An 18,850-nucleotide genomic window follows, 5' to 3' on the forward strand; every position below is an offset into this window, starting at 1 on the left:
ATGACATCATTTTATCATGTGATCATTTTCCACTCGTAGCTAGTCGTAGTTGGTCTTAGGTGTGGAAGACCGAGGTCGAGGGGGTCGTATGAGGTCATAGACATAGTCGTGGGAGGTTATAGGAGGTCTTTTACTTTGGCACGTCAACACAACTGTGACTTTTTTTTAAACTGTCTAGGCTCTTCCACTCGTGGATTAGGTCGTCCAAGTGGGACAGCCCCTTAACTCAGCGGGCAGACAGCATCTCTGGAGAGAAGGAATGGGTGACGTTTCGGGTCGAGACCCTTCTTCAGGCTGGTTAGGGATAAGGGAAACAAGAGATATAGGCGATGATGTAGAGAGATAAAGAACAATGAATGAAAGGTATGCAAAAAACTAACGAAGATAAAGGAAACGGGTCATTCTGCCTGACCCGCTGAGTTCTTCGAGCAGTTTTTTTTTTACTTACTCTAGCATCTGCAGTCTCAGGTGTCTCTATGTATAAACCTGACTACACGGTGCTGGATATTCCTTTGAGTTCATTTGCATTTGCTAAATGCATTTCGTTGTCTCTGTACCGTACACTGACAATTAAAATTGAATCTGAATCTGAATCTGAATTTACTGCCTCTTCCTCCTATTTGGATAATGAAAACGTCTCAACAGTGGCGCTTGTGCAATCACGTTTGAAGGCCAATACGAGCTGGGCACCCGTGGAGCGAAGGCAAGCGTTGCTGTCACCTGCGCCCGGCTCCGGCCTTTGATCCTTAAGCTTGTTGCTGCGCCACCTTCGGGCTGCCGCGGGAAGGGCGGCTGGGAAAAGTTTCCTTTCACCCTTCAGTGCAAGTTAAAAGTTGCGAGAGCAGAGAGTTAGCCTCTGAAGTGACATGCTGACATACCGAGCAGTACCCGCCTTCCCCGGCTTGTACAAATAAGAGGCAGCAAGCTTTAGCAGCTGAGGCCAGCATCTGTCCGAATGTGTGATCGCGGGGAGGGCCAGGGGGGGAGATGCTTTTAAAAACCTTCACTCACCCATCACGTTCACCTCACTCAATAAAAGGAAAGTTTCTGGGGGAGGATCGGCCGTGCTCCCGGGGCAGCATGGCGGCTTGTGGCGTTCAGATTGTGTACAGTGATCGCATCATCCAAGATCAAGGGGCTTTATGATCCTGCGATACCACACGCCACACTTTCTGCAGACTTTACTCGCGCCAAGACTGTGTGTTAAATCACAAGCAACAAGTCGGATGGAAGGCACGATGCAGGCAAACGCCGGGCTGCTGTGGGTTGTTGTGAGTATAGCTGTACAAAGCGTAGGCTCCAAAGAGAATAATCTCCGAGACACGGGACACTGTGAACTTCCCAAGTCGGTGAGTTACTCTGTTATGTAGCTTCATGTCACTTCTGCAACTTTTGCTCTGTAAGTGCTCGCTCCGCGGCGTGTTTGCGGGACCCGCTGCCCGGGCTGCGGAGAGAGTGCGGATCCCGCAAACACTCACTTTTAACTGAAACGTTCTGGAAAGTGCCGAGACTCATCGATTGGGTTTAAAAGAGAAGTCAATCGATCTGACTCTGCTGATGAAGATCTCCGGCGGCTGCCCACTCTCTCGGGCGCAGCATCACCTTTCTGGGCGAATGCTTTAATGATTTACACTGAATGTATCTTCTCCCCGCTTCAGAAATGCACTTCCACAGTTAACCTTTCGTGGCTGTCAGGTGATGGGAGACCTGTTTAATCAATCCCTACGTGTATTTGTAGTTTTCTTTTGCGTTGCATTGGTTAATAAGTGTATTGACATTCAATTTTAATTATATTTTAACCAGCAAATGGAAATGAATTCGTTCCTCTGGACGGTCCGCCGGCAGCCCCCCGCTTATTTATTTGGGACCATTCATGTGCCCTACACCAGGGTTTGGGATTTCGTAGCTGACAACTGCAAAAGGGCCTTCCAGCACAGCAACAGCGTATACTTCGAGCTGGATCTCACCGACCCTTACACGATCTCGGCCCTCACCAGCTGTCAGATGCTGCCCCACGGCGAGAACCTCCAGGACGTGTTGCCCAGGGAGCTGTACCGCAGGCTCAAGCGGCATCTGGATTACGTGAAGGTGATGATGCCTCTGTGGATGACCCCGGATCAGAGGGGCAAGGGGTTGTACGCGGATTACCTGTTCAATGCCATCGCCGGCAACTGGGAGAGGAAGCGGCCCGTGTGGGTGATGCTGATGGTGAACTCGTTGACCGAGGCGGACATCAGGTCTAGAGGGGTCCCTGTTCTCGACCTCTACCTGGCTCAGGAGGCTGAGAGGATGAAGAAGAGGACGGGAGCGGTGGAGCGGGTGGAGGAGCAGTGCCACCCGCTCAATGGGCTCAACTTCTCCCAGGTAAGAGCCGAGTAGAGGTCGGGGACGCGCTCCGCAGAAGCGCAGCCCGCACGTTGCTGTGAAACGTCCCAAGCGGGATGCTCGCTTTCTGTGCCTCTCGCCGTTAGGTGTGGGACAAGGTTTAAAGCGTGGAAGGCGAGCCATCTTCCCTCTGTTATGTGTAGGAAGGAAAGGCAGATGCTGGTTTACACCGAAGATAGATACAGCGCGCTGGAGTAACTCAGCGGGACAGGCAGCATATCTGGAGAGAAGGAATGGGTAATGTTTCGGGTCGAGACCCTTCTTCAGTCCGTCCCGACCCGAAACGCCACCCACTCATTCTATCCAGAGATACTGCCTGTCCCGCTGAGTTACACCAGCATTTTGTATCTACATTCCCTCTGTTATGATGCCATGCACTTCCCTGTCAATTGTGGTTGTTTTGGGGGTACCCGTGGTCTCCAGCCTTTTGCCCAGGCACCCCCTCGCACAGGCCATGTCCTTAGCCCAGGCTCTGCCGGCAAGCGGCAAGTTCCCATCCCAAGCCCATCTCCATTTAAAGTGTTAATTGGCCGCCTCATGGAACTTTATTTTATAAATCAGATGTGACTCTCTAATGTCGGCAGACTCACTTTTACATCATTAGAAATTCAACTTTCTTAATCGAGCGGGACACAGAAAAAAATCATTAAATAGTCTCGTCTTGAATTTCGAGACATTGCACGAGAGTGAATTATTTTCAAGGCTTCGTAAAATGACTTCTGGGTTCCGGTGTGAAGATTAATGATCTAATCTGAAGGAAGGATTTCAGTTCAGCAAACACTTCCTTTCAACACCTTATAATTACTTTGCAATGGCTTTAACTTTTCGTTTCAGAATTGGTGTAGACAGTTTCCCACCCTCTTTCTCATCCTCGTCGTGGTAGTCGTGGTCTCAGTGGGTGGGTTGCAGTCTCGCCGCCCGGATCAAGGGGTTCTGGGCTTGTCCCCGTCCGGGTGCACGGGTGCTGACATATTTTGCACTCTAAAGCCGTGCTGATGCTTATACTGTCGCATTGGATGTAACCCATCGTTTGCATCCAGCGCAAACCGAGAGTTGAGTTGATGCCCCAGGTGAACGAGAAAGATTCAATCAACTTTGGATTCAATGGCACCAGAGAATTGTCGGGCAGGTGTTGCCAGTTAATGATGCTCGCTCAATCAACATAACAAACACAGATTTCAAGGTCACCGTTATCACATTCTTGGTCGCGGTGTCGTGTTGTGCAGAAAAGTCCTACATTTCAACGGTGCTTGCACTTCAAACGCACTTCTTGGATAGTTTAAAGCATCGCTGATTTTGAGGCTGTGAAATGGGCCATGGATTACTCCCTCCCCCTGTGAGATAAGACCAGGAATTCTTCAGACTGAAATCCACAAAGTCTGTGTCAGAGATTAGTTGGGATTGCTGGAGCTGGCGGTCGTTGATAGATTGATGGGGATGCTGTTTGTTGTGTACAATTTGATGCCCAGATCCCTCGCTTCATGGTGTTGCCGCCAGGCTTTGGGAAATGGCTCAACAACTATACTGTGACCCACCCACGAATAGATAAAGACTGTGGTTTTACTGTTGTACTCTGGCCCTATAGTCCACGCCCACTTCATTAGGGAAGTGAGGATAAGGTGTGCAGCAGATGCGGGAGGGTTTGGGTGATTCATGCTGATTCAGATTGGAATTGGAGGGGAACCTAGAAAAATATTTTCTGTCTCTTTTGCTGTTGTGAAATAAAAATACAAATCAGGTGGTTAACCTATCAAAGGTCAATGCTTAACTCGATAAGGTTATTAATGCTCGACAGCATCCTCATTTATGTTGTTTTTAGTAATCCAAGTGATTTTACTAATGGAAGGCACTTTTATTTGAATTATCTATAATTTAAAGCTTCAGGTTTTGTTTAAACGATGCAATTCAATCCGTTTTTAATGGAATAGATAGTGCAAACATCTTTAATTTGTTAAAGTGTTTCTGCTGATGCTGAATGCAACAAGGTGTTTGATTACATTTTCACATCAAATCCTAGTTTTGAAGTTATTAAACATACATTGACTTGGGGAAGTGACTGTACAGTAATGGTTTCTCAGAGTCTGTGTGTTTATGGTCTGGTTGACCAAATAGCCGTTGATGTGTAATATAAAGTTTAAATAACATGAAGTTAATCCTAACAAGGTATAAATCGAACATGGTGAACTCACGAAACCCCTGGATTGTGAAATAAGGAATAATTCATTTCTACTTAATATGCAGATACAGAATCGTCTTAATGAATATGCCTTTCAATTGTGAAACTAAAAATAAAATAGTGAAGTTCTCTTTTATCATGTAAATCTGTTAGATTTCTTTAAATTCCATTTTAATGAACTGTCTTTGCAGATTCACCTGTTTGTGTTTTCTTTCAAAATGTGATTGTGGTTCATAATCCTGGTGTTAGCCTTGCACTGATTTTCCCAGGTCTCGCTTTCTGCTTTTTACATTGCCTTCGACTGATAACATCAACTCCACTTTTCTGTTTGTTTGCTCGCTTAGACCACCTCCTGCCAATGGCAGGAAGCCTCTGCTGCACTGCCATGTAGAATGATGTGATTGTCTTAGCAATGGGAGGAGGATGAAGGAGGTGAATTAATGTAATGATGTGCTAATGGTTGCTTAATGAGGCCATGTGGAGCATGAACAGTGAATAGCTGGAAGTTGCCAGGAAGTAAATCTAAAGGGGTTGCAAGTAGTCATAGAGGCTGGTGCTTTTAGAGAGTAGCAATGCAGAGCCTACTGCCTCACCTGCTGTGAAATTAGGTACAGGGAATAGGAAAGACTGAACATACAAAGTAAATGAATAGACTTTTATATAGAGTCTGTGAGGAATCTTACAACTGTGAAAGAAGAAGGGTTTCGACCCGAAACGTTGCCTATTTCCTTCGCTCCATCGATGCTGCCTCAACCGCTGAGTTTCTCCAGCATTTTTGTCTACCTTCTTACAACTGTGAAACTGAAACTCATTGAATACCCTCATAAGAGGGTGCATCGGCAATATATGATTTAATAATATGGTACAAAATGAAGCATTTTGAAATGTATGTCTCCCAAAAACAACTTGCAATTACTTAGCACCCTTGGCTTGGAGCAAATATTCCACATGTGTTTCCTACATCTGTATTCTTAGGATTGAATTAGAGCTATTCCTACTCCAGATTTGAGGTTTCTGCGGTGGATAATGTGACCAGTGTAGGAAACACAGGCTCTTTCACAGAGGGAGTGGGATCTGGATGGTGGAATAGCAGGGTGGGTGGTTTGAGAGGAGGTGTACTCTTTCAGCCACTTACACTGGATTTCTGTGGGCTTAAGTTCTCAATACCATCCAAAGGCTGCTTGATTTTACCTTGTATTGAGAACTTAAGCCCTCAGATGTCAGCTGCTCTACATCGGTGAGACCAAGCGTAGGTTTGGCGATCGCTTCGCCCAACACCTCCACTCGGTTCGCAATAACCAACCTGATCTCCTGTTGGCTCAGCACTTCAACTCCCCCTCCCATTCCGAATCCGACCTTTCTGTCCTAGGCCTCCTCCTTGGCCAGAGTGAGGACCACCGTAAATTGGAGGAGCAGCACCTCATATTTCACTTGGGCAGTTTGCACCCCAGCGGTATGAACATTGACTTCTCTAATTTCAGGTAGTCCCTACTTTCCCCTTCTCAGCTCTCCCTCAGCCCACTGTCTCCACCTCTTCCTTTCTTCTTCCCATGCCCCCCCCCCCCATCCCCCCCACACCCTCACATCAGTTTGAAGAAACATAGAAAATAGGTGCAGGAGTAGGCCATTCGGCCCTTCGAGACTGCACCGCCATTCAATATGATCATGGCTGATCATCCAACTCGGTATCCTGTACTTGCTTTCTCTCCATAACCCCTGATCCCTTTAGCCACAAGGGCCACATCTAACTCCCTCTTAAATATAGCCAATGAACTGGCCTCAACTAGCTTCTGTGGCAGAGAATTCCACAGATTCACCACTCTCTGTGTGAAAAATGTTTTTCTCATCTCGGTCCTAAAAGACTTTCCCCTTATCCTTAAACTGTGACCCCTTGTTCTGGACTTCCTCAACATCGGGAACAATCTTCCTGCATCTAGCCTGTCCAACCTCTTAAAAAATGTTGTACGTTTCTATAAGATCCTCCCTCAATCTTCTCAATTCTAGCGAGAATTTCTAGCAAGGGTCTCGACTCAACCTTACCTATTTCCTTCGCTCCATAGATGCTGCCTCACCCGCTGAGTTTCTCCAGCATTTTGTCTACCTTTGACTTTACCTTGAGTGATCATGGGCCAAAGATTCACAGGATTCAGCAGGGATGTTGTATTTATTCAAGGAGTCTTTGCATACATCTTTAAACGTATCCTCTGCCCACCCGGTAATCTCTTTGCATGGCAGAACCTCAGAATAGTGTTTAAGAAGGAACTGCAGATGCTGGAAAATCGAAGGTACACAAAGGTCTGTAGAAGGGTTTTGGCCCGAAACATTGCCTATCTCCTTTGCTCCATAGATGCTGCTGCACCCGCTGAGCTTCTCCAGCATTTTTGAGTACCTCAGAATAATGTGTCTCAGCAGTTTGATGGCGGGCATGCAAGTAATTTGAGCTGCCCAATGTTACTGTGCAACCAAGTCCTCAATACCAGGAATGTTGTCCAAGGAGAGGACACTAACATTGGTTCACTTGAACTCCAATGAATTTGGAATGATTTTGCACAGACAGTGTTGGTGGTCTGCCTTGAGTAGATGGTGGAAGAGAGCCTAGTTGCAGATGAATATAGGAGGAAAGTGATCAACGGTGATCGATGGTAGAGATTGAATTTTGTGTCACAACTGAGTTTTGATATTCAAATATGCATTTCCTCAAATGATCAAATCCATGGAAGGCTGTGGAATTTCATTATCCTTTGCTGAGACGTGGTTCCTGAGATGTACGAAATGGTCCATATTTTCCAGTGACTTATCATGAACTTTATTGTCAAAGAGCAGTGGATTATAGTGGGGACAGGCTCATAGAGGACCCTTATAATGCAGATGTTGTATGTTTCACTGAATGTGTCAACAATTATGGTTTGGAATTTGATTTCTAAGCACACACAACAAAAGTTGGGTTACATGCATTCTATTGTGTAATCATTGTAGTTTGAACAGCTTCTCACTGATTCCCAAGATTAGCTCCACTCTCCACTCTTGTGGAAAGTTTGTTGGAGGTGAGGGGCAACATTGCACCAATGAAGATTGAGAGAAATGTTTGTGGAGGAATGATGCAACCTTGTTTGAAAATGTTTCTGTTGGTTATTATCATGGCGTTACAGAGACACATTCCAAGTTTGGTACCCAGTTATTATACTCAACTCATGATCTTATGAGCAAGTTATTGATTTTGCAAATTTGTTTTAATTTCAGTAATTTCCACGTATAATGAGACAGATAAAAAAATTGCTAGGGTTGAACAAAGGGAATTTATTTTAAATCAAGATGATGGAAGGTAGGATTTCGATGATCCTATATCCTCAAGATCTACAAATAATAAAATAACTGAAAATTAATAAAATATCACAAAATCTTGTGTTGAAATATGATGAGCTATTTGATCAGAACTAAATTATGGAAGAATTGCTCCATTAGAAAAAATAGAGTAAAGAAATCCTGTTACTGGTTGCTATCAAATGATGTTTGTGGAGATATATATATAAATTCCACTTTAGTTTTAGTCTATAGATACAGCATGGAAACAGGCCCACCAAGTTCACACTACGGGCAATTTACAGAGGCCATTCAAACTATAAACTTACACATGTTTGGGACCAGGGAAAAAAAACCTGGAGGAAACCCATGTGGCAGAGTGAGAGTGGGCAAACTCCACCTTGACAGCAGCAATGTCCGTATCAAAACCAGGTCTCTGGCATTGTGAGGCAGCAGCTCTACCACCTGTGTCACTGTGCTGCCTTTGATCTGTGATGAACTCACTTGCATCAATTCCAAATCCCTTTATGATAATAATAAACGAATCCAATGTTATTCAAGCATTTGTCCATGAGCCTCTTAAAACGTGTTATTGTCTTGCCTCCACCACCTCTTTTGGCAGCTCATTCTAGATACCATTCTTTGTTGGTCGGTGTGGGCAAGTTGGCCTGAAGGGCCTGTTTCCACGCTGTATGATTCTGTGATTTTGCGTGAAAATTTTACCTCTCAGACCCCCTTTAATCCACTTACCTAAAGATCTATGGCCTCTAGTTTTATACAACCCTACCACTGGAAACAGACTGGGTATCCACTCTATCTCTGCCTCTCGTGATATATATATCACCATCATGTTACAGTTCAGCCTTATTTGCTCCCTGGAAAACAGACCCAGTCTATCCAATCTTTCCTTATAACTCAAGGCCTCCAATCCAGGCAACATCCTAGTGAATCTTTTCAGTATTGGTATTGTTTTATTATTGTTACATGTACCAAGGGACTGTGAAAATCCTTGTTTTGCATGCTATCCAGGTAAATCATCAATATATGATTACACTTAAACCACATGTGAGTACAACAGTTAGTGCAAAAAGAGGAAAAAAACCCAGGATGCAGAATATAGTGTTACAGCAACAGAGAATGTATGGATGAAACGGTGCAAGGGCCGCAATGAGATAGTGTAGATTGGGAATACAGTTTTAGCGTCTCTGACCAGAACTGCACACAATACTCCAAATGAAGCCTAACCAATCTTTTATACAACTTTAACATGCGATCCTAACTTTTTTACCCAATGCCACAATCAAGCAAGGCAAGCTTGTCATGTGTTTCCTTTACCATACTGTTTACCTGTGTTGCCTCTTTCAGGGAATTATATATGTGTACTCCTACATCTCTATGTTCAACATCAGTTCCCAGGGCCCTGCCTGTGTATGTCCTAGCCTTTGTATGTCCTACCCTGGTTTAACTTCCCCATGTGTGCTTATCCATTGAGATATCAAGAACGTCAAATTACACTTTGCCGCTTTATTTTTAACATTTAAGTATATTGAAGAAGGGGGAAGGTATGCAAACAAATGAGTCTCAGCTGTTAAATTCACTATAACATGTAGCTATACATATTGGGAAGGGTTTGTGGTTGACCTCAGTATCTCTGGGTCAGACAGACAAAAATTCCACCATTGATTGCAAATAAGTCGGAGGCAAGCTGGTTCTGATCAGGTTCACAGAACAGGTGGCAGAGCCCCCTGATATTCAACTCGGTCAAAGTGAACATCGGACATGTCATGTAAGAGGTCGGAAGAGTGATTGTGTCTGTTTTAATTTCTCGACAAATTCACTTTCACCCTCTGTGATGGATGATGTGCAAATGCAAGTGCAAGATGGAGATAAGATCACACCCTCGGTCTCTGGCACCTGGCTATTCTCTCAGAGTAAGATTTGACCTTTGTTGGCTGGTTAACCTAACAAATGCATTCAGGAAAGGATGAAAAATATTGTGGAAATAATCAGTTAAGTAAGACAATTAGTTACCAGGATCATATGCAAAAGTTATAATGTATTTAGGTATATACTTAGTCAGAAAGTCATACAGCGATTGTTTGCAAGTGGCACCATTTGGAGGAGCCTCTTCAGTTCAAGATGCTGATTCAGAACAATTAATCATTCCAGCATTTAGCATTGAGTGGGACTACTCAGCAGTGATAGGTCACCGATCTGAAGTAAACCATTCTGTTCTCTGCATACAAAAGACAGCCGTTGCTGGAATCATGAGCAAAACACAAATAGACAATAGGGCGCAGGAGGAGGCCATTCCGCTCTTTGAGCCAGCACTGCCATTCAATGTGATCATGGCTGATTATCCCCAATCAGTACCCCGTTCCTGCCTTCTCCCCATATCCCCTGACTCTGCTATTTTTAAGAGCCATATCTAGCTCTCTCTTGAAAGCATCCAGAGAACCTGCCTCCACCTGAGGTAGAGAATTCCACAGACTAACCACTCTCTGTGAGAAATAGTGTTTCCTTGTCTCCATTCTAAATGCCTTACTCATTCCTAAACTGTGGCCCTTGTTTCTGGACTCCCCCAACATTGGGAACATGTTTCCTGCCTCTAGCGTGTCCAAACCCTTAACAATCTTATATGTTTCAAGGAGATCTCCTCTCATCCTAAACTCCAGAGTGTACAATAGCTGGAGGAACCCAGTATCTGGGGAGGGAATGGGCAGGCGATGTTTTGGTTTGAGACCCTTCTTCAGACTCTGCATATTTTATTCTCAAAGGCAATATCAGCAAACTGCTTCTTTCAATCTACTAATTCTTGATTTCTGAAATTTCAGAGACAAATATTCATGTTTTAATGAGGAATAACACTCGATCTTATTTATGGTGAGAGCCTTATTTCCGATGACCATTCCACCATCAATGCATGCCATGTACGTTTTGATGTCATGGAATTCCACCTTTTTATAGTGTCTCCTGCTGTTGTATTGGGCTGCCATTAAACTCTGAGTTTGGGTGGAGACATTAGAATTGCTGTATGGCTTGCTGTGTGCTACCTTTTTGCATTAAATTTATAATTTATGGCATACCATATGCAATAATAATGCAATTCCCATGAGCTTGTAAGCACTTGGTGCAAGTGTTTGATCAAGTAAGAAAAGAGTGGAGGCGAGACCACAGAATTGCAGTCAGCCTGATTTTGTGGGTGTTCAACGTTCTGAAACGGGGCTCGATCCACTCTTGTGTTTGCATTCCCAGGAATACAATACAAGCTTGAAGGCAGTTAGACAGATTTATCCCAAGGGAGTATATTAATACTCTGTCCAGGTTATTTTTTTCATGGATTTTGATCCGAGTAAATCACAAGCACACTGCCCCTATGCTTTTTAATGTGACTGGAACTTAACTTCTAATAGGAAAGTTACAGAAAAGTAGAGATTAATTTCTCTCCTGAGGGAACCCAAATCATAAAGGATTCCAGCATTACCATCAGCCTAGAAATGTTCCATTTGATTCCTGGAGCTGTTAGAAAGTGATATAAATATATTTATATAAAAGTGACAATCTTCAAAATTGTGAATTTTATTTTGGGAGATACTGAATCTCCCTTCCTATAGAATGACAAGTGTCCAATTACAGTTAGTTGAAATATAACAAAACATCCATATCTCTGACTCCGTAACACCACTTTCACCGAATCAACCTTAATAACTGGGAGAAATGGACCAGCATAATGGGTCACATATCCTGAGGCAGGCCAACATTTCCAGTTCTTAAGGATATCAGTGGGTTGAATATCAATGCTGGTATATTATTTTGAATGTATAGAACAATCTTGTAACCTTAGTGGAATCTTCAAACTTGCTTGAGTGGCATGTTAATGGCAGTCACTATAGATTTGGAGAGAACTTTATTCTTTCCAAGGCATAGAAATGTTTCTCTAAATGGTTTTGTTTAGTGAGACTACTGAGAAAGATCTTTTGTCAGTGATTCTTTTTGTTGCAAATAAGCAGTTGAATTTGATTCCAAATTATTTAAATAGAAACAAAGAGCAATTTGCAACCAGAAATTCTTGGACTGCAAGCACGCTTAATTTGATATATGTAAATACTTAAATGCTTAAGGGCATTTCAGTTAAATGAGTAGAAATCAAAAACAAGTATTAACATCTGTCTAGAACCATTACCCATGCCCATTTACTATATACAGCCCTCTGAGTAAGATTGAGTTGATTTTATTTTGAACATGGAGATATTGTAGGTATTGGCATTTATGTCCTCACCCAAAGGTCAGAATCCAAGATTCTGACTACTTTTTCCCTTCTCCTTAATGCAGATGCAAACTAGTAGCAGCAATCTCAGAGAATAGGAACCATTCCACTAATCAAAAGTTAAAGTAACCCATCAAACCTAACAGACAGGTAAATACAAAATGCTGGAGTAACTCGGTGGGACTGGCAGCATGTCTGGAGAGAAGGAACGGGTGACGTTTCAGGTCGAGACCCTGCTTCAGAGTCATCTAACAAACCTAAAAAATATTCTGGATTTGCCATTCATTATTACACTTGCCATTGTTTCTTGGCTGATATTATGTTTTGTTCACATTTTTAGCCCAACAATTCAACACCAACTATTCAGGTTTATATAGTTTCTTTAATGTTAAAAAGTGCCTCAAGGCACTTTGCAGAAAGTAATCAAAATAATCCCACCAGACCTTTCTTTGCCAGTAGGTCCTGTTGTATTGGATGCCTGTCAACATTTTGCAATAGAGTTTTAGAGTCATAGAGGTCTATAGAAGGGTCACCCAGAAGGAAAAAATCAGCAAATCCATGGTATATGCATCTGAAAGATTAAACTTTTATCATGATTTTGGAATACATTCTGTATTCTTCAGCAGGGTTGATTTGATGCAGTGGTATATCTGATTAAAGCTATAAAATCTGAAACATAGTAGGAGCCGAATCTCAGGAAGAATTGATTTTAATTTATAAATCCCCATCCCAAATTGCTCTGGCAAATGCTGAAGTGTTGCCCCGAGTTCTTCCCTCAGCTTCATTACCCTGATCTGGATTTTAGGTTTGCATCTAAAAAAGAGTGCAGGGTGCTCTAGTTTGAATATGGTAATGCATCCCTGCTTCAGGCCTTGAAAAATCTAATTGAATAATTCCATATAGATTCACAGTCCAGAAATAGACCCTTCAGCCCAACTCATCCATGTTGACCATGGCATTTAAAAAAATCTCAGCTAGTCCTATATCCCTGCATTTGGCACGTCCCTCACGCTTTTCCTATCCATGAACCTGTCCAAATGTTTTTTAAACATTGCAATCGTACCTGCCTCTACCACATCCTCTATTTAGTTTGTTGAGTCCCCAAATCTTTACTCTGTGTCTTCTAGTTTTAGACTGTAACCATCAGCCTTACCATGTCTCGTGATTTAAAAAGCTCAAAAAGGTCATCCTTCATCCCACAGCCTCCTTCATTTCTGAGAAAGCAGCCTCGGCCTATTCCGTGTGTCCTTATAATTCAAGCCCTCCGGTCCTAGCACCACTCTTGTGAATCTTTTCACCACCCCTTCTTTGCTAATTACATCCTTCCTAAAGCATGATGACTGGAACTACACACAATATTCCAAGTGCAAACTCTCTAATGTGTTTCAAAGGTCGGACATGATGTCCCAACTCTTGTACTCAATTTGCTGACCAATGAAGGCCTTCTTTACCACCATGTCCAACTATGTTGCCACTTTCAAGGAACTATGTACTTAAACCCTGAAGTGACTCTATTCTATAGCACTCCCTCGGGGCCTATTATTCTCTGTGTATGTCCTGCACTGCATTAGCTTCCTAAAATGCATCACTTTGCACTTGCCGGAGTTAAATTCCATCTGACATTGCTTTGCCCACTTTCTCTGTTGGTCTAGCTCTGGAACTGCAAACCTTGATGGGATATTAAAAAGGGATTGAAATTTCACCTCATTCTGAAATCAGCACTGTGTCTCCCGAGTTGATTTATTAACTTTGACATAAAAATATATTTGTTTCCCTTGAAATACTAAACCTTCTGTCAATGACAAACAGTCATTGATGATTTTGTGCAAAAAAAACTTGATGTGATAGGAAGTTTGGTGAAGGAGAGCTCTCAGTAGTTTAAGAGACAATACCATACATTACTGGAAAGAGAATAATGGAGGGCACATGATGGATAGGTGGGCATTAATTATTTGCAAGCGTCTAACCTTTTGCTGTTCTTCATCTTCCATTAAAAGCCTATAAGGAACCAAGAAGAGGGGTCCAAATCATGACTAATCAAAAAATGTAAACTTCTTTCCTGGCTTGGATCTAGAATTAGTTCTAAATTAAAAGTGAGAAACACATGAGCCTTTAGAAACTGGAATCCAGCACATAAACAAACTGCTGGCAGAAGTTTAGGGGTAATATGAGGGGGCACTTCTTTACGCAGAGAGTGGTGGCGGTGTGGAATGAGCTCCCAGTGGAAGTGGTGGAGGCAGGTTCATTGGTATCATTTAAAAATAAATTGGATAGGCATATGGATGAGAAGGGAATGGAGGGTTATGGTGTGAGTGCAGGCAGGTGGGACTAAGGGGAAAAAAAAATTTGTTCGGCATGGACTTGTAGGGCCGAGATGGCCTGTTTCTGTGCTGTAATTGTTATATGGTTATATGATTCAGTGGGCCAGGCAGCATCTGTGGAGGGAAATAGACACGAAGACGTTTCAGGTCAGGACCCTTCTTAAGATTGATGGAGACGAGGGATTAGCTGGTAGAAAGGGGTGAGCAAAAGGGATAAGGCAAGTAATTGGTGAAGATGGACACAATGCTGGAGTAACTCAGCGGGATAGGCAGCATCTGTGGAGAGAAAGAATGGGTGACGTTTTGGGTTGAGACCCTTCTGAGTTACTTCATCATTTTGTGTCTCTTTGGTTTAAACCAGCATCTGCAGTTCCTTCCTATACAAGTTGATTGACAAATGAGTCCGGTGGGGAGAGAGGAGTGGCGATAATAACCACGGCTGAATGTGACGGGCAGAGAAGGCAAAAGGGTTCAGATTGTGGAATATGAAATTAAGATGGGGGGGTGAAATGTAGAACAAGATGGAAGGATGGTGGGTAGCTGGGAGCTGGGAAAAAATATAGGTACAGAGTAGAGAGGGGTGGATAGGGTGATCAGTGGATGGAGGTGGTGAAGGAGGGGAAAGGAACTGGGTGATGGGGTGGAGGAGTGGCTAAAGAATGTGTCAGGGAGGGGTAGGTAGTTAAGAATGGGAGATGTTACCTGAAATTGGAGAATTCATTGTTTGTGCCATTGGGTTGTAGGCTACCCAAGTGGAATAATAGGTTTCCCATTTGCCCATTCCACTATTGCCTTACTCTGGCAGTGTAGGAAGCCAAGGACAGACAAGGAATGGCTAGGATTCGGGAGCTCCAGCTGGGCCTCAATGGACAAAGCACATGTTTGGTGAAAGCAGTTTCCTAGATTAATTTGTTCTCATCAAAGCAGATGAGGCCACTCAGAACACCGAATGCAATAGACGAGGTTGGAAGAGATACATGTAAACCCTCGAATGGAAGGGCTGTTGGGGTCTCTGGATAGAGGTGAGGGAGGAGCTGTGTTGTACCTTCTGTGGTTGCAAGGCAAAGTGCCTAGGGAAAGGTGGGTGAGGAGGGATGGTTCATGGATAAAGTGGTCTCTGCAGAAAGCAGAAAGGGGTGGAGGAGAAGATTGATTGGAGGTAAGGTCGTGTTGAAGCCAGTGGTGATGTCGGAGAATTACATGTTGTATACGGAGGTGAGGAGAGGTGAAAGGTAAAGACCGGGCAACTCTATTCCAGTTCTATCTAAATGGAGGGTGGGACATGAGAGCAGTATCTCAGAAAAAGGTGGAGACATGATTGAGGGCCCCTTCCACAACTACAGGGTAGGGTATCTCATTTCCTGAAGAGGACCTCACTTGTCCTAGTGGAAAGCCCCATCTAGACAGCAGATGTGATGATGATTGAAAAACTGCAAAAGAGATATGATGATCTACCAAGAGACAGGGAGGGAAGGAATGTAGTCATGGTTAATGTGGGAGTTAGTGGTCTTACAGTTGATGTTTGTGGATAATCTGTCTCCTGAGATGGAATCGGAGAGATTAAGAAGGAGGATTCTTTCTCAGAGGGAAATACTTTTAAGGAAAATAAATTATATTATTTTAATTCAAACATGCAGCATTCCACATTCTACTTCCCTTGCCCTGGTTAAGAGTTTGTTTGCAGGTTGGTATCCTAGCACTCAGTGAGCGATGGATGTAAACACATCGCAAATTAAAGCCACGTGTAAGTGTTTTTCACTCCGACAGTGAGCAAATTCACTAACCTGCCGTGTCGTGCTGCATTTAGGGTCTGATGTGGTTTTGGTGAGGAGATTCGCATTAACTCCAAGCACAGGTCCCCTGTGGCATCGCTCAAATAAATGGGAAGTAAAGCTCCAATTTAATTTAAAAAGAGGAACGATTAGTAAACTGTACCCATTTCTGCAAGTGGGTGTGACTGTTTGGGCTCGTGGGTTAGTTTGTGGCTTTAACAGCTTGACAGGAAGACAGATTCTTGCCAGCTTCCTGAAAGAAGTTTGAGGGCTCTTTGAATTTTTTTTTTTTTATTAGCTCCAGTGGTTTGGCTACAAAATGTTCCAGTCTGATAGAGCTGTTGCCATGAACACCTGAGGGCTATTGGCAAAAAAATATACAGCCCTTTCCTATCCAACTAACACATTTCAAAAGGAACTATGACCTATAAAGGAGTGTGACAAATACATATAATATTTAAAGGAAATGGTAATATACTCCATAATGAACTTTTTTACATTTACGGTGCATCCTTCTTTATAGCTGTAACTAACTCAAACCATGTATGAAAGGAAATGTAACATCATGTACCAAATGAATTTTAAGGAATCTTGGCTCACTCCCTTATTTTCAGACATCCCAGTTATTTGTTACCTAAATATTTTGGTTCTAGGTTTTATGTGTGACAAATGGAGTTTGAATTAGTAGAAGTGGCAAAAGATAAAAATCTTGTGAGTAAAACTTGCAATTTAATAAAGAGAGTTTTCAGACATTCCAAATTTTATAACTATTCTTTGATTTTTCCAGATTAGGTTTCAACTTTGATTTATACTGAAGTTTTTTTTCATTCATATTTTACACCGTCATCAGTATAATTTACTTCCTTGATGCATGAGAGAATCCTTGTTTCAAAATTAATACTGTATGATAGCAAAAAGTATTAGTTTGTCCACTTTGGTATTCCATGGATTATATAGAAATTACTTTTCTGATTACTCAAATATTGAGCAAAATATGAAGGGAAGTGTGGAGCTTTGATAAACAATACCAAGACATTAAATGAGGAGTGATCATTTTGTTGTGGTTTATTTAATCCTATGATGTATAGTTAATGAATCTTAAAATCAATCAGCCTTCAACTTTCTGAAGTGAAATGGGCCTCACTTGGCATTGTGCATCACTGGCCAAGCATTACACTTGAGTCCTTTATAAAAATAGGAACATTAGCATCTTGTGGTTTCTCTTTAAAATTTCCCGAGCAGCTTGATATCCTTGTTATTGAAAGAACAATGTTTGAGAAGGGTTTTAGCTGATAGGAGATTGTGAAGCAGATGGAATATGTAAGGCACGTAACAGTTTTGTGCATGGCCCTTGCTCAGCATCATTCTATGCAGGAAAGTGTTGGGCTGTCTATCCCAGACTATGTAGTAAGGTTTGTGAGGATGATCATGGTCATCCATGGTGGGGGCAGGGAAGGACAGTAAAGCAGATGGAAGGTGGGGATAAGGGTTGAGCTTGACTGTCACCAGAGGTCAGGCAGAATGATGATGTGGTAATTGAGGAGCTGAAGACATGGCAGTGGGATGCAGGCCCACTGTTGATTTTGGAGTAATCACCAAGTAAACTACTTGGGGGGTACCTTTTTCGAAGCCGGTGCCTTCCTGGGGCACCATTGTACGTAAGATCGTCACTAGTTAACTAATAGGCGCATCTCTCAACCAACCAATAAAGAATTTTGTACAAGGGACATCACAAATTGCATTATGTACAGTTTGACATGGCTTCACATATCCAATGCCTTCTGTTTGTACTGTTGATGCACTCTATATGAGATTGGGTTGCTGATAAAATTAAATCGAGTTGTGCATAAAAATGTTGTGCTACGTGATAGAATTTCTTGGCCGTGGTCTGAAACATTATACAAAGCAGCAGGTAGAAAGCCCTGCCAAAAAGGTTTGTGTTTTCAAAGTTAAAACAAACTCTAGCAGCCTGTTTACCATTATTCACATTTTACTATTGAAAAGAACTGATTAGCTGATCAGATGTTTCCAATCATTAAAAACCACAGGGGCAATGAGCAGAGCTGAAAGACGGAAACAGAATTATATTTGTGTAATCACCTTATCACATCTCTCAGAAACATTTCAAAGTGTTTTATGCAATGAATTGCTTTGACATGTGGCGACTGCTTTTGTAAGCTATCTTCGAGGCCATTGTATACATTGCAATTCTGCACAAACAGCACTGAGATTAATCTCCTTTTAGCTAGTTTTTAGTCATGGTGTTGACCATTATTGACCTGGTTATCAAATTATTCCATTGTTCCACCTCGGATGGAGCCAATAATAATTTGTCCCAAAAATGTACATCACCAAGCAATCTATCATCCACTTTCATTGAAAGCGCAGCCCTAATGTCCACGGGTTTAGCTTCTGATCACTATCGACATATTCTTCTGATTTATTTTTCTTCCTGGGGAAAGCAAAATAGAGCTACGGAGACTGCACTGGCAGAAAATCTACACGCAAGTGGTGGCAATCAGCAGCCTTTTGGCAATTCCTTGTCAGCTGTACTTTGTGGAAGGTCAGACCCGCCATCATTACAGATGCCAGTTGGAGGCCCTTCAAGTTGCTGCTGCTCGTAGTGTTA

At 42.6% G+C, this 18,850-nt stretch overlaps 1 protein-coding gene across 1 annotated transcript in view; it reads left to right on the forward strand.

Annotated features, from left to right (window-relative positions):
* The first annotated feature begins 711 nt into the window (after nt 1–711).
* trabd2b (TraB domain containing 2B) overlaps nt 712–18,850 on the forward strand; it is a 334,868-nt gene continuing 316,729 nt past the window's right edge. The window contains exons 1-2 of the mRNA XM_055641817.1: nt 712–1,349; nt 1,804–2,364. Coding sequence (XP_055497792.1) covers nt 1,143–1,349; nt 1,804–2,364 — 768 coding nt within the window. The 5' untranslated portion in view covers nt 712–1,142. The remainder of the gene's footprint in view (nt 1,350–1,803; nt 2,365–18,850) is intronic.

Source organism: Leucoraja erinacea, chromosome 10 (assembly GCF_028641065.1).
Source record: "Leucoraja erinacea ecotype New England chromosome 10, Leri_hhj_1, whole genome shotgun sequence".
NCBI classification, from domain to species: Eukaryota; Metazoa; Chordata; class Chondrichthyes; order Rajiformes; family Rajidae; genus Leucoraja; species Leucoraja erinaceus.